General features: G+C 45.3%; 1 protein-coding gene across 5 annotated transcripts in view; it reads left to right on the top strand.

Annotated features, from left to right (window-relative positions):
• The window catches only part of LOC135901056 (lysosomal alpha-mannosidase-like), a 73,594-nt gene extending 59,292 nt beyond the window's left edge, over positions 1-14,302 (top strand). For all 5 annotated transcript variants that reach the window (XM_065430704.1, XM_065430705.1, XM_065430708.1 and 2 more), the window contains 5 exons: positions 2,722-2,808; positions 6,283-6,513; positions 9,116-9,271; positions 11,638-11,764; positions 14,040-14,302. In XM_065430704.1, the coding sequence (XP_065286776.1) occupies positions 2,722-2,808; positions 6,283-6,513; positions 9,116-9,271; positions 11,638-11,764; positions 14,040-14,170 (732 nt within the window). In that variant the 3' untranslated portion in view covers positions 14,171-14,302. The remainder of the gene's footprint in view (positions 1-2,721; positions 2,809-6,282; positions 6,514-9,115; positions 9,272-11,637; positions 11,765-14,039) is intronic.
• Positions 14,303-16,331: the final 2,029 nt, after the last annotated feature.

Raw genomic sequence — 16,331 nt, 5'->3', positions numbered from 1 at the left:
ATTATCATTTTGAGTCGAACCAGTTTGTGAGAGGCAAAGGGAATTTACCTTTGGGCTAGTTGATCTGGTACTATAAGCGACGCGGGCACTGATAGAAAGACAGATGTTGATCTATGCCTGCGTGTCTGGGTCCGCGACGTTTAAGTGCTATTTTTGCAGGAATTGCTCTTGTATTTTCAGAGTTCACGGCATGCAAGAAATAATACACATAGCACTGTAGATTCTCCATTCTATCACATACGCGCGTACTGTCGGCTGAAACGACGTTTTTTTTTATTCTTGCTAACTTAAAGTTGAGTTTTTCACACCGATATGCGCTTTCCGGCTCTAAAAATAATTTTGCGAAGTTTGTCTCAATAGTACGCTTAACTAAATTGAAATTATAGCTAGAGATGTAAGCTGCTTTCTCTCTCAAAATATAGAGAAAGACCTGGTAATTAGATTATGTTTAACAGTGGACAACAAACAGGACGAATTTGTATTTACTGAAATCACTTTTACATAAACAGATGTAAGCACTCATTAGCCCCCCTGCCCCCACCAAAAGAAAAGTCACAGCATGAAAAAGGTGCATCACCCACATGTGAGGAAGAAAAACTAGAGTTTTCTCCAGATACACTGATATCCAACGGGAACATTATTTATAGGACGCTAACGAAAAAGACACATAAGAAAAACAACAATCGAAACCGGCTGATCGCCATGGTTGAGACACTTGGCGCACCTTGAACATGTACACATCGAGCTTCTGCCAGTTTAAGTTGAGTAAAATGGCTGAAACATGCACATCCCACTTCCGTAGCGACGTCTGTCCTCTACAGTGATGTGAGAGAGAACTGGCTATCAGCGGTTGTGCGCTTTTTAGATTTAGGCAGCTCAAAGTTATATCCATAGAGAGAGGGAGAGAGAGAGAGAGAGAAATGACGTTTATAAGTCCCAAAGGTACTAAGGCCCTAGTCCAGGCCTCCTGGTAAGCTCATGCCTCCTGGTCTGCAGCACGTTCTTGACGCGCTGCACCCCAAGCGGCAACCGTAGTTTCTCAATCTTTCCTGGGGGAGTGGTACACTCCTCCCAGCTGTCGGGACGCTGAATATCCAGGCAGACAGATGGTTCGTCATCATCTCCTTGAGCAATTGTTCTTTACGCGAGCTCATGTTTTACGTTCGAGTGGCCTATTGCGTAGACTGTAGTTATTATGGACGATCACAACCTTCCCTATTCTTTTTGTTGTGTATTTCGTTTCTTTGCTTTTTCTCTATGCTGTGCTTTCCATCTTTCACCCTACCCTTCCCCTCAGTACAGGGTAGGAAACCAGTCTTATACGGTTAACCCATCCCGTTTATCTCTCTCGCGCGCGCAGGTCCTTGCACGCGCGATAAGCAGTAGTGGCTGGCTTTGACGAGGAGCGCATATTTCGTTTCTCGAGAGTATACGACGGCGGAAACGCCTTGCGCGTTGTTAGGTACTTCTGCCTGGTTCAGCGAACGGCTTCCTCAGTGCTGCCTGTATAGGGAACACCGTTCGTTCGTTGTCGTGCGACTTTGTAAGTCACCGCACTCATGTGGTCTAACCCGCAAGGGCTTTGCAACACGTTTCAAATAATATAAACTGCGGACTGCCCCTGCGACTTTCCCGTTGTTCTTAGAAAAAGAGAAAAAAGAGAAAAATACAGAGTTAGAGATAAAGACTTAAAGAGAGATTTAAAGAGAGACTTAGAGCAAGAGAGTTGTATCGGACTCGGTGCAGCACAGGCAATGTCCACGCTATATTATATACTCAGCCCAACGGTCGCACGCAGTCAGGCTATAACATTCTATTTATTAATATTTCTTTCTTTTTTTTTTTTGAAGTGCTATGCCGACGTGATTTTGTCCATGCTCTGAACTAGGGAATTCTCTTGTTCAATAATACCGTTAAATGACCTCTTTTATTTTCACTGAACAGGGGCAGAATTTACAAAGATTTTCGTTCGTAAGTGCCGTTTGCCATTGGCTAGCTACTTTGGCTCATAATATCTTCAATATCACGGCTGGCTGGCAAGTGCCCTTACGAACAAGTCTAGCTCAATACCCCTTTCGTGAATGCGCGGGGCCTGATTTCTTGCACCATACTGCACATTTGTTGACGAATCATGACCGACTGAAACACATGCGGGGGAGAACAAGGCCCTCATTCACAAAATGCTTTTTACGCTAGTGTTGTTCGTAAGAGAAAATGCCATTCAATCCCGATGCGGCCGGCGAACGGCAAAAACGTACTTGCGAAAGCAAAACTGTGTGAATTTGGCTCCAGAAGTGTTGTATGGCAGTGTGAGCATTAACGGGATGAAACAGAATCACGATTTCAATTACGTTGCGCCACGCGCATTGTACTATGCCGCGGAATTCTATTGTCGATTCCGACAGAATAGACGTTACCAATGGGGGCGCAATTAGAAATTCTCTGAATTTATTCCGACGCTCATAGTGCATTACCTCTGCTTACTTTTGTTCCCCGCTGTGTGCGCATAGTGAATCCACTAAACTTTTCGTTGTTCAGAATCGTTTTTGAAATTATCGCCGTTGCAATCCTGCATGGATTTTATACTCAAGCGATGACTCGTCGTGCCTTCATTATGCTTACGCATCAATTGACCCTGTGTTGGTTTATCTTGATTGTTCGTTCTAACTAACTCACAGTATTTTGGTTTTGCGTGTCGTTTTTCCGTTTTTTTTTTTCCAGGACACCAATAGGCACCTTCAGTTCACCGTGCTCACCGATCGTTCTCAGGGAGGCAGCAGTCTGCGCAACGGCTCAGTAGAGCTGATGGTAAGCGCAGACTTTTTTTTTCTTTTTTTCAAACAGGGGGGCACTACTGTGCTCATGCGGATGAGTACATACAAGGACGATAAAAAAAAAGATACCATGCTGTGTCCACTCATTTCTCTCCTTTAGTTCTTGCATATACGCTTCTTCGTCCACTCTTGCACGGCCGTTCAGCGGTAATTCATGTCGACTGGTCCGGCTGCGTGCTCCTGCTCGAAACATATTGCTCTATTTAGCATATTGCGAAACATATTGCTCTATATTTATTGCTCCTATTGCGACAGCTTGAGAACCCAACTCAGCTTCGAGGATATTCCTTTCTTTTCTACGAGAATGAACCTTGCGGTGGCTCAGTGGCTATATCGAGTTATACCACCGAGCACGAGGTTGCGAGTTCGACTCCCAGCAGCGGCGGCCGCATTCTGATGTGCGCGGAGTACGAGAACGCTCGTGTACGGCACTTTTTCTGCACGTTAAAGGACACCTGGATTGTCCTAATTAATCCGGGCCCATCGCCGCTACGACGTGTTTCACAGGCCGATGTTCAGCTAAGGGACGTTATATATATATATATATATATATATATATATATATATATATATATATATATATATATATATATATATATATATGTGTGTGTGTGTGTGTGTGCGTGTGTGTGTGTGTGTGTTGTGTATGTATGAGGAGAAGATTGATTTTTACTTTTAAACGCACGGAATGGTGACGTAGATTGTCCAATTTGATTTTTCCACCTAGCCTGCCAGACTTGTGTGCCAGGCCTGCTATGGTTCTTCGCATTCCTTGCCTGCCGAAATAGTTGAATAGCAAGCGCCCACCTTTAAAATATGAATACGTGTCAATGTGAATAAGGCGCTGCGTTTCGTAATGGGTTTAGGAAATTCTATAAAAGCATTATAGTCGCCTTATAAATGTCTGCAAACGAGCGTCTGAAGCACAGGATTCTTTCTTTCTTTTCGCTCGAGGGTTTTGATTGCTGGAAACTCAGCGGAAAATTATCAATCGGCATTGTTAGCCTTCATTCTCGTCTCCTTGGTGGTCGACATGCGACTCCCGTCAGCGGCAGAAACTCATATAGCGACGACGTCGAAGCGTCAGGACTTTTGCTTCTCATTTGCGCGAGGATTTCGAGAACCTCGGTAAAGCCGCACATGCAGGCAATATAACGAGCTGTCGCGCTTAATTTTGGAATATCTATGAAGAGTCGATACTGCGTGTTTTTTATCGCGAAGATCTATTGCGTGTTCAGCACGGTGGACACGTTTGTAGAATGCTGTCACGCTTATGCGAGATAAATGGGCGAGTTTCCGACAGAAATGCAATTTTCTTGGCCTTAATTGTTACAAACTTGCTATTTACGTTACATTTTATTTTTGTAAAATACACTGAGTGTCCTTTTGTTGAACATTGATTTTGAAGCGACTTGTAGCAGACAGACGATCAATGAAGGCGCTTAGTGCGTTTTCTTCGTTTATGGCAGTGTTTGATTTTTTGTTCTGGAAAAATACAGACAAAATAAATTTTTCGAGGTTGATAGCAAAGCATGTACACAAACTCGATGGGGAAGATGTGCTTCTCTTTGCGTAGCGCGCCGTGATTAAATAGCTTTCCTGCGACATGTTTGCTTACTCACACTTCGTTATACGTTAAGCTTATTGAAACGTCCTCGTATGCAATACACTAATTACGTTTGTTTTTAGTAATTTAAGAGATAAGGGATATCGATTCGTCGTGAATTGTGTGCCATTTCTGTACGAAAAAGGCAGAAAAGGTATGGGACTAACAGAACATAAAAGGTTTCTACAGATATTACTTTTAAAGCAAACTAATTGCTTGGCACGTGGCTTGATGTACAACTCGTAGGGACGCAATGCGTCCTGTCAAGAACACTAAGAGCGCTGTGCAACGTCGGAAGGTTTTGTTTGTAAGGTGTTTTCTTTTCCCGGCTTTTCTCGCAACGAAGAAACGTTCTTTAGCTAGATGTGTACAGGTCATGCTATGGAAAGTGTCTCGCCGTCCTAATCAAGGAATGATTGCCACCTAGAGGTGGGCCAATATTCGAAACTTTCGAATAACGAATTTAATATTGTCCTACCCGATTCGGTCTTCGAATCGAATCTTCACTATTCGTGAACACGAGTCTTTCTGCATAGTCTTCGAATATTTTAGAGACGTCAACTGTGCTGAAACATAAAATTGGTGCAAAGGTACGAGAAATTTAATCCCCACGGCCATAATGCTCCACTTATGATTTTAATAAGGGAAGTTTCAGGATGTGCAATGTAATGAATGACAAAAGCATACTCGAAAACTATTCGAAAAGTTTTCGACATTCGATTCGATTCTCTTCCGGCACGATTCGATTCGTATTCGATTCGACCTCAAAAATAACTATTCGCACGCCCCTATTGTTGCTTCTCTCCGGTCTAGAGGGATTAAGGAATGCTTTATATGAGGGCTTTCAGCGACAGCTGATGCCCTCATATAAAACGACCTCATTACGACCTCATTAGATCGCTGCGTACATTAAGTCCTAAGCATGCACTAAGCAAGTTAAGTACCAAAAACAAAACAAAAAATGTTTTTGCTTAACTCAAACTTCCCAGCGCAGCATGGTTAGTCTGTATGCGAACGTTGCATGGAACTATACGTTCCGCATTCCGCCTGGCCACTTTGGCCAGGAGCAGGACCCATATCCGCAAAAAAAAAGGGAGAAAAAGAAAAAAAAATATCTCTGACGTTAGAATCAGTGCAGGCGGCCAGTTAGTGACACAGCGGACTTATGAACGACGTTCTTTGTAACTTGGGCCCCAGAGTTTTTGGTGACGTAGAATACTACTCCGGGCTGCACGTTCCGTGTATGCGCACTGGCGTTGTCATTAGGTGGCTGAACCACTTGAACCGTAGAAACAGCTCAAGCCCTTCAGCTTCACATTTTGCATGCCTCTATATGATTCTGTAGACTGCGTCTACTCGTTCGCTTGACTTCCCCATGTTGGCAGAGGTACTGTGAATCGAGCCTGTCGAGAGCCAAGAAGACCGGGTGCGGCTTGCACGAACATTTAATAACTAAAACAGTAACCAATTTAGGAACGCGTTTTAGTGCAGACTAGGTGTTCTCTAGGGAGCATTTAAGAAACCGTTCTTAAATTCGTTAATATTTTCGCTATTAAATGTTCGTGCAAGTCGCCTCAGGGCATCATACTTACAGCACTTCTGTTACGTAAGTACGGTCCGCGATTGACCCTTAGCTTGGCGATCGTGATGATTATCTCGCCCATCACTACCCCGATTGACAGGGGCCCGAACGCGCTCCAAACAGGGCATCGCTTTGACGCAATAAACGTTTTGTGAGTACGAACGAAATTTGATTTGGCCAGAGCGAACCGAAACAGGCGACCACGCGTCGGCCGTGTAACAATACGTTGCCTGACATTGTTACATGGCACATGCCTGCAGGTTCACCGGCGGCTGTTGTACGACGACGCATTTGGCGTCGACGAGGCCCTCAACGAGTCGTACTACAACGGCCGGGGCCTGGTGGTGCGCGGAACCCACCGGGTCTCCCTGTGCCCCATGACCCAAGCGGCGCAAGTCCACCGGCCGCTGGCCATGGCGACGTACGCCGCCCCTACTCTCTACTTTGCACCCGTCGACAGCGCAGCCTACACGTCTGAGTGCAGAACCAACGTAAGTGCAAGTCCGAGGCTGTTGAGGGCAGGGCTACCTCGGGTACGCTACGGTAACTAGCGCCGCGCATTCCAATGTCGCTACGATGTGAGACTTTTTCACACTGTAAAGCAATGCTGTTTTTTTTTTCGAGTGGTAAGCTTGGTAGCAATGCACCGACGTTTTCCTACAATAGGTGGCCTCCGGAACACTTTTCCGCGCGAAAGGTTTTCGGTGAACCGCCTTGCAGAAAAATAAGTGGCCTTTTTTGTTTCGGAGCATTCTTTACGTAGACACTTCGTTTTAACTGCCCCTACAACCAATATACGTATACTTGCAGCGTAAGATTTCCAGGTAAATGTCACATTACGGTTATTTTTAATCCATACGGAAGTGAACACTGAGCACAGGCTATTAACGACGTTTGCATTGGCTGGCATGACAACGCTATCGTCGCGTATTACGTGTTTCGGATTTCACTTATATCACACGTCGCGTACGTCAAGTTTGAAAATTTCCGATATACAGTTGAATTCAGTTGTTATATATTATCTTTTCTTAGAATTCCACCATTCCGCACGACCAAAGCGGTCACGCGTTTGCTCATGCGCTACGCCTGCTATTAGTAAACTTACAGCCATAGGCGTCATTACAGGCACAGGGTAATTGGAGATCACTAGAAGAGGACTTCGGCCTGCAGTGGGCCTAGAATATTCTGCTGCTGATGATTATAATGAGGATGGCGAAACTATGAATTTTAGACGGCGCACACTGCTCTAAATCACAGAGCCCATGAATGAAATTTTTTAAAGAGAACAATCAGCACAGGATCAGTATATAGTCTTTAGTTATCATTATCGTTAATGCGAATAGCAGTTCGAACCTAGGGGATTGGCTCAACGTTCCTGTCCGTTCACAAGCACTCTAATAAAAAAAAGTTCTGAAAGTAAAAGAAATGTCATGCACCCGACAGTAGCAGGAAGTTACAAAGTAAACCCGTACGGGTTTCATAGAAGGGAAGCGTCGTAGTTGTAGCAGTTTTTTTCTTCGTCCATTATCCGTCGTTCTTCTGTCTTTAGGCTTTTCGTTGGGCTTTAAAAAGCTCTGAAGATGAATGTCAACCAACTAGGCCGCTTGTCTATCTTGCAACTGAGATGCGTTCTCTCTGAGAAACCCGTATGGGTTTCCTTTGTTGCTTTGTGCATACAGTCGGGTGTGCGAAAATTTATCCCTTTCATGAATCTTCCGACTTACCGACCTCTAACCACTAATCCAGGACCGTCTGCTACTGCGATCAATCGTTATAAGCTACGAAATGGTATAAAGATGTCCGTCCCCGGCTTAGGAGATTACCCGAACTGTACCGAAGGATGCGCAGTAAGAGGGCGCGGGCTTCGGCACGGCGTGTGTGAAGCTACAGGCGAGTATAAGAGAAAACCTTCGCGTCGGTTGTCGCCAGCAGTGCGGTACTACGGAAGCAAAGAAGACGCTTGCCATCGGACCGGAAACGAAGCCCGAAATCGCGTAATACGCGAATGGCTCAGGCTGAAAAGACAGAAGCCCAAAGGGAAGCAGCCCGGGAGCGGACGCGTGCTCTTCAAAACCGCCAGGCCGCTGTAGCAGCAGCTTGAAACGAAGCGTACCGGGAAAATAAAAGAGCCACGAGATAATACCAATAATTGTTGTTCGAAGTAATTTAGTTAAGGGAATCAAAGGATAACTGCAGCTCGCCAGTTCTTTTCTCTTCTTTTTCGATCGGTTCAGATTCTGTTGCGCCGCACGCAGCAAATGAAACGGCATTTAGGTGATTTATGCCTTCTGGTGTTTCCATAAAAAAACTGTAACTACCCCTTTTATTCAAACTTTAAGGCGCAGTTGTTAACAAAGGTCGGTCCAAGCCGCATAGTGTGGTCCTCGTATTGCGTCATTAGCGTTTGAACGCTCTGGATGGGAACAAAAGCTCGCGTCCTCGCATTCAGGAAATTTTGAGCGCTCATGATACCACAAGTTAGCGGCAACCGCAAGGGTCTGAGTCAACACTATCTAGAACATCTTGTTCAGTTAGTTGCTGCAGCTTTGGTAAAGGAGATCGCTCATCAAGCTAACACTATGCATACGGACCCATTAAATACACTCTTGGTACGGGTCAATGTGCAGTGTTAACTTACGCAGCAAGTTCCCTTCGAGTAACACTAAAGACAGACGGTCACTATATAGAGTCGCGTAGGAAAGGAGGTATGCGAATCACTGAAGTTATATATTATAACATTCACAACATTGAAATGGCTCAGGCAAGGCATTTCGAGAGAGTTAAAACGTTTATTTCTTGGCGCTTCCCTCTGTTACTACAGTGCTCGACGTTTTGTACGTCCGCGGAGTATGGCGCGCGCCCTGTACTTTACATGCACCATTTCGATTTCATCTTATGTGCGGGCGGAAGTAAAAGACAGAAGATCACGCTCCTTTTGATTCTCATGACATTTCTCGGTGGCGTTCCCCGGGCTATTGTAACACAAAATTTAGAAGTGGTTCCTGTACGCTATGCTTCGTGTGTTTGCGCTCCTTCTATACAGCCAAAAGCTTCATCGTAACGTCTCATCAACGCACAAATGCTTGTACGCAGTGCTCGGCCCTTGCGAAGTCACTGCCCCCCAACGTGCACCTGCTGACCCTCGAGCATTGGAACAAGGGAGACGAGGTTTTGCTGCGACTGGAACACTTCTTCGAGTATAAGGACCGCGCAGGAGACCTCTCTAAGCCGGCCAATTTTAGCCTACAGGTGAGAGGTTCTGGTGACTTCTTTCGTAGTCGAGAGAGCGTGTATGCTTTGCGAATGGCGACAGCGTGGTGATAGCGAGCCCGTCTCCGTTGGTCTAGCGTTATGTGTGCAGGAGTACGAGCGCCGCTGTGAAGGTATTAGCGCATTTTTATCGCGATCACCTAGCCATATCTATAGCTTCGCTTTTTAGCTCTCTAAGTTATGTATAGCACTGTCAAAACTTTAGCCTCCGAAACAATGGAACGATGGTGTCATATTTGCCCGCTGCGAATACCCAAAGGAGCGTACTTTCTCAAAGCCAACTGCATCCCCCCCCCCCCCCCCCTGTGTCTCCCGAAATGGCCAAAGTGCATCGGGGACAAGGTTAACAACAGGGTGTCGGAATGAAATGTTTTTTTGTTATGGTTCTGGTTTCGTTCCACTGATTAAAGTTCCCTTCCGGTTCTGCTCTAGAAAGAAAAAAAAAAAGATCCGTAACGGTTCATAACGTTTTTTTTTTTGCATGCAAACGTTTGCGAAGCAGAGTAATGATAAAAACATAGTATTTATTTTTCTCCATAACTGAATTCGGAAATCATGCTCCCTGCCTTGAGTCAAGGTACTGAGCATGATCTCATAATTCATAATTCAGAGTCAAGGCACTGAACATGATCTTAGAAGCAGCACGTCATCGAGTGCACTCGCCCAAATGCGAGACCGCTGTTCTGATAAAACGAACTTAAGCGAATGATAAAACTTCGGGAACAAAGCGTTGCAACCGTAGAAAATGAAACGACAAGCTCTGCAGCGCTCAAGCCCTGTGTTTTGCTACGATGCTGATCTGCTGGTGAACCGAGCGGCAGGCTTAGGCTAGTGGAGCGCTCGAGTGGCTATCGCTCGCACTGTCCCTGTCTGAGAAACACGTTAATGCTGACGTTGCCTGACGTCGGTTGCTTCGGAATGCCAACTTTCGCGTTGAACCGGCAACCGGTACAAAATATTTCGGCTTCACTCCGGAACAAAACAATAAATAACGTTTCGGTTACGTTTTCAATCCGGTGTCAAAAATTTCGTTTTCTTTTTTCGTTTCGTTCCGACACACTAGGTAACAATATATATATTATTGTTCTGATAACGATTATACGAACACTCGAGGTGCGCTCGCCCCGTTAGCGTTGCTGTCGTGCTGTGTTGGTACCGACGACGGCGCTTGCCGGGCCCGCGCGTGGAGAGAGGTTGCAAGGTCTCCAGAGAGGCGCAGTGCGCTTGGTTTCACAAACGACAAAGCCACGCGGACGCACCGTCTCGGTCCACTCACTCGGCTCTACCGCTGCCCACGCAGCATTCTCGGCTTACCGCGGCTCGCACAAGTGTTCTGCGCACGCACATTTGCGTTCCTGTTGATGAGGAGCTTTGTGCATACCACACCGTGGCGCACGGACAGGTGTCTGAGCATAATGGAGACTAAACGTCAAGCTATAATTATCAATCTAATTATTTTATTGGGCGCTAAGGACGCCGACAGTTTAGAGGTTGGCCTCATCTCGTGAGCACCTTCGAGGTGCGACGCCGGTAACGCAGTTGGCGGCGTTCTTCGATTTGCCAGTGCTGCCTCGCCCCGTGTGGCTTCCGCGCATACTGTTACCGAACACCGTGTGAGCAGCTCAAGCGCCAACACTAGACCTTGCTACCGCTTTCCGTGCTTCACCTTGGGCGAAACTGCCCTTTTTTTTTAAAGTTAAATTTATCAGCTATGAGGTGACGTCCAAGGCGAAAAAAAATTGCGATGCTCTAGGTAAATTACTGCTCACCTTTGCTATACGTTTTATCATATGGTCACTCGTGTTTTCAATTGACAAAGAATCATGCCTACTACTACTATTTTCCACAGCGAACCTTTTCTTCAATCGAGATCGAAACAGCAGGTATCCTTGCAGCCGCAACTGTATGGCAACTATATATATATATATATATATATATATATATATATATATATATATATATATATATATATATATATATATATATATATATATATATATATATATATATATATATATATATATATGTCACGCTGGCCCCGGTAGTAAAATGAAGAAGAGTACGACGTACGTTCAATAAGCACACTGTATTTGACTGACGTTTCGGCTGGTCCACCAGCCGAAACGTCAGTCAAATATACTGTGCTTACTGAACCTACGTCGTACTTCTTCATTATATAGATAGATAGATAGATAGATAGATAGATAGATAGATAGATAGATAGATAGATAGATAGATAGATAGATAGATAGATAGATAGATAGATAGATAGATAGATATAATGTGTGTGTGTGTTAGAGCACGCAGGAGTAGAAGCTTACTTGCGTTTTTTGTCTTTATTTCAGGCTGTGTTTGTGCGGACGATAGCAAGCATGGTAGAGATGAACTTGGCCGCCACGAAAACGAAAGAGGAGACCGTGCGTCTCCAATTCCAGACCAAGTTGAGCTACAAAACGAAGCGCTACATGTCAGGTGTGTGACATGTGTGTTTCCACGGCGTGTATTGCTTGCGCGCACGTGTCCTTGTTCAACAGCACTTAAAGGACACGGTACTAGATATTGTCTGAGCAAGGTGAAAAACTTGGCGTCACGACGACGGGAGGCGGTGGCGCCGCCACCAATTTCGGTGCAGTCAATGGGACGTGGCCGTCCCCAGTGGGTGACGTGCGTGAGCGCGGGCCCGTCGGCGTGATACGATTGCAGGAAAGTCTACAGGTGTAGGTTTACTCGATATACGAGATTAAAGGTCAACTTCGACGAAATTCTGGACCACGTTAAAGGCTAACATTGTGTACATGTTGGGCAGGCCTGCGTACAAAGCTTTACGCGAAATATACGAGTTCTGAAAATCTCGCAGAAGCAGATGTTTTCCACCGCAAAACTAAAAAAAAGGAAAAGAAAACGAACTAGCGCCGCCATTACCACTCGCCGGAAGTGGTGCATGGCCCGGAACGTTGAAACCAGTGCAGCTCCTCGGCATTATGTCCGAAATCAGGCGGCGCCCGCGGCGTGCTGAAATCTTCACAGAGGTGGCGTGCTGGGATTTGCGTCATTATTCGCTGACGACCAGGTGGACGCGTCGTCTGCTTGTTATTTAAAGGCTGCTAATATGAAAGTTAGACAGTTACCAGTGCTGCAGCTTTGCCAAGATTTCTTCATTAAGATGTGTATACTAACTGCCTTTCTTCGTCCTCTTCTTTATTTAGTGCTATGTTTCTCAAGTGTTTGTACTGCTCATTTGTAAATAATTTCATTCAAGTGGAACCCGCCGTGGTTGCTCAGTGGCTATGGTGTTGGGCTGCTGAGCACGAGGTCGTGGGATCGCATCCCGGCCTCGGCGGCCGCATTTCGATGGGGGCGAAATGCGACAACACCAGTGTACTTAGATTTGGGTGCACGTTAAAGGACCACAGGTGGTCGAAATCTCCGGAGCCCTCCACTACGGCGTGCCTCATAATCGGAAAGTGGTTTTGACACGTAAAACGCCATAATTTAATTTTAATTCAAGTGCAGTTTTGTTGCAGGGAGGGTATAATACGTGGGAGAAAGTTTGCAAGAGTGTTTACCGGAATTATTGTGCTAAAAAGCATATAGCAAAGAAGCGGAGAGCCAACGAACTAGTCTGCTTTTTTTTTTCCTAAGCCCTTGCTGCCTAAGTGCCCTGCTTCAAAGTGTGCGTCGCAGAGCCCTCTTTTCTCATAAATAAGCAGCTTGTGTATTCGCGAAGTATTGCAGCTTGAAACGCGTTGATATAGTAAGCACAAAGATCCTTCGTCAGAGATATGGCTGGGAACACGCAAAAGTCGCTATCGTTGGTACAAGTAGGCTGTAGGCCCATTACCGCAGAAGTTGTTTGGGTGACGACCAAGGAGCCTTAATAACATTAAGTTTTTGTTGCGCTTCCGTATTTCTCTTCTACGTTTTTTTTGCCTGACTGCGTAGCCGTTGACAATCACGGTATGAAGCCTTGCTTCATATGTGTTTGAAATATTTTTATCTAATTGGAACCGTTCGAAATGTGGTTCCATGCAGAAAGTGTCATCGCTGATATGCAAAGGTAGCGGCCACGTGGTATCACATGCAGCTGAAGCGTGCATGCCAGTCAACACCTGGTCTAGTGGTCTCAGATCGCACCCTGCCACTGAAAATTGGGCTTTCCCGCTATTTCCCGCTAGTGCCTATTAGAGCTCCGTGGCGCACCAGTGCGCTCGCCCCTATAAGTGTTAAACTGTTTTACAGAGACATTCTTCGATTTTATTTTGAGGTTACATGTCCAAGCGAGTTGGGTTGCATGTGCTTTACAACACGGGCATGCAAAGACGCTCTTCGTTTCGTTATCTCAGGCACCTGAAAGGTGACGCACAGCTCACTTTATTAAACACTCACGCACGCACGCATGCGCACGCGCGCACACACACATGCACACGGACGAACGGACGCGCGTTATAAATGCGTTATAAAAACATGCGTTACAACTGCACATTCATAGCGATCTAATTAAACTTTCACCGCCCGAATTGCGCAGTAAGAAGGCTGCTAATCTATGCATCTATACACATTTAAGGATCTCTTTAAGGTAAACGTAATATAAACCTAAAATTATTTTCAGACTTACCTAGTGTATAACCTTATTTGCGAAGTTATTAAGCATATTCACCCTTTTTAGGGCAAACTGAAGAAAAACAAGAAAAGAAAGAACGATATGATCGCGCGATTCATCCATTTCGTTATACACATTTGCTCGCAGGTGACCACGAGAGATCAACGCCTGTATATGGCCCGGAATACTACGTGTACCTGACGCCCATGCAGATCAGGACATTCTTGGTGACTTTCTCCTCGAACGACAAGAAACATATGGCGTGCTCCAGTGATTAAAGCAGGAAGAATGGCCACCACGCAGACGCTCAGTGATAGAAAATTCTGGATACGCATCGTGTCTGCTGCGGACGCACGACTTACGAATCAACTGTATTCGAAACGAAATAAAATTTTCTTTCCAAAGTGAAACACTTTTCAGGCAACACGCATGTGTCGACAGCTGCTTTAATTTGAAAGGTTCAACTCTTCATTGTTAAAATGCATAATTCATGACAAACGTATCAGAGAGAAAGAGAAAGAAAAGCTTGAATGCAGGGACATGCGCCGAATTGCACAAGAATTATTGGCTGCTTATAGTTTTTTTTTTACGATAAGCGGCCATTATCCATCATTTTATGTTTTTTTAATCCTTTCCCATTGGTCAAAGTGCAACACTACTGCATTCGAAGCTAGCGATGATATGCTTTTCCATATTTTCTCATGTTACCTTCTTTTTCCTTTGTCCTGCTTTGAGAATTGCAGTTTTGTGATCATGGCAGTCTATTCTGCGTCAAAGTGGTTAGGAGTGACAAAACGAAAATTAAGTTTTCGTAAAACTTCATTTGGCCTCAGCCGGTATCGACCCTGGACAACGGAGCAAGTAGGCGCTCCGATCAAATGTGCCGTGCTCGTATAGGGCTTCTTATTTCCCTTTTTGCTTTCATCACAGAATTTAACATTACAGAGACAGTTCTCGGTGACCTTATGGGTGCGCTGTCTTGAACGCTCTACAGAATAATTTCAAGCAGCTTAAATGAGCACTGATAAAGAACTTTAAACATGAGATGCTCGTTTTTCGTCTTTCGTGCGCTAAAACAGTAGTCATGATGTGCGGTTTGCACTGTTCCATTCCTTTGCATACGTAGATACCCTTGATTGAGATACTATTGACGGCGAACGTTGCCTTGCACATATTTAATATAATTTTAAGGTCAGCACGAGCGGCCATGTACCAAGCTACAGTATCTTTTGACATCATAAATATGACGCGCTCTGTGGCTCCTCGGACTCACTGTAACGTTCCACCGGTTCCTCGGGTATTGTGAACGTCATAGATCGGGATGCTTGCGCTCACTGTATGCGCCAGCAGTAAACTATAACAGGTTGTTTTGCCGGGGCATCGATGTGCAGTGCAGCAGTGTCATCGTAGCAAAGAAACCGCACTGCATTAGCCATACTGTTTCATTCGTTTCCCCATATGAAACCCTGAAAATATTGGGTCAATCTCGTTTGCAACAATGGTCGGAATGAATGGATACTCGGGAAAAGCATTTTCTCGCTTTCTATTGCGCTGCAGTGGAACTTACACGAAAATCAAGATATAGATGTTTCACTGAACACACGTGCATGCACCTATATGCTTCTTTCTTGAGGCTAGGGGCGGATATTAGCTGTCTCTAATAAAGGTAGTCGCTTTAAAATGGCAGAAAGTGCCAAGGAATTCAATTTGATTTATTGAAGGAATGATGCGCTTGACCGCGTATATATGTTGCGGTCAACATATAATCGTATGTGACCGTGACACATCACTATATCAACCCCTCTCAACCCGCCGCTCACTCGGAGGTGGTCACGTGCTCTTTTTCTTTTTTGCACAGCTCGACTAAATGCCGTGTTTTTTTTTTTCAAGGCTATCGCGCAACGAGCCACTTAAGGCTTTCGCCTTTGAAATCCGATTTCCCTTCAACGGAACGGTGGCGTCATCTGTCACCGAGTGGCGTGTTTTGACGTGTTTTGCCGTGTTTTGCCGTAGCGCTGGCAGATGATGCCACCGTTTCGTTGCAGTGACGTCGTCAGCTGCCTGTGTGTGACCATAGGCAAGGCCTTCATCCCGCTTCATCCTTCGATATCGAGAACCAATGTCAAGAAGACCGCGCCGAGATAACGCCCGAAGTTTGCTGACAAGTTGAGATAAAGCTAACTGTGAACAGCGCAAAAGCAACACGTGGACCAAAACAAGATGGAACAAGCACTGGCCAGAGCCTCCGTTGCTCGCCCTTCCACAAATGGTCGATGACGTGATCGAGATTATCAATGCGTGCTGTATATTCGTGCCATCTTCTATTCCCAACTACGACGCGATGCTGAGGTTGCAGTTAAGCGCAGGAATTACCTGAACAGCCTTGCTTGCTTTTGCCATTCTGTATTGAGAAGGTTGCAAACTCTGGTGCCGTGGCTG

This window comes from Dermacentor albipictus, chromosome 1, assembly GCF_038994185.2.
Source record: "Dermacentor albipictus isolate Rhodes 1998 colony chromosome 1, USDA_Dalb.pri_finalv2, whole genome shotgun sequence".
In the NCBI taxonomy this organism is placed as follows: Eukaryota; Metazoa; Arthropoda; class Arachnida; order Ixodida; family Ixodidae; genus Dermacentor; species Dermacentor albipictus.
This window is presented reverse-complemented; position numbering and strand designations above follow the sequence as displayed.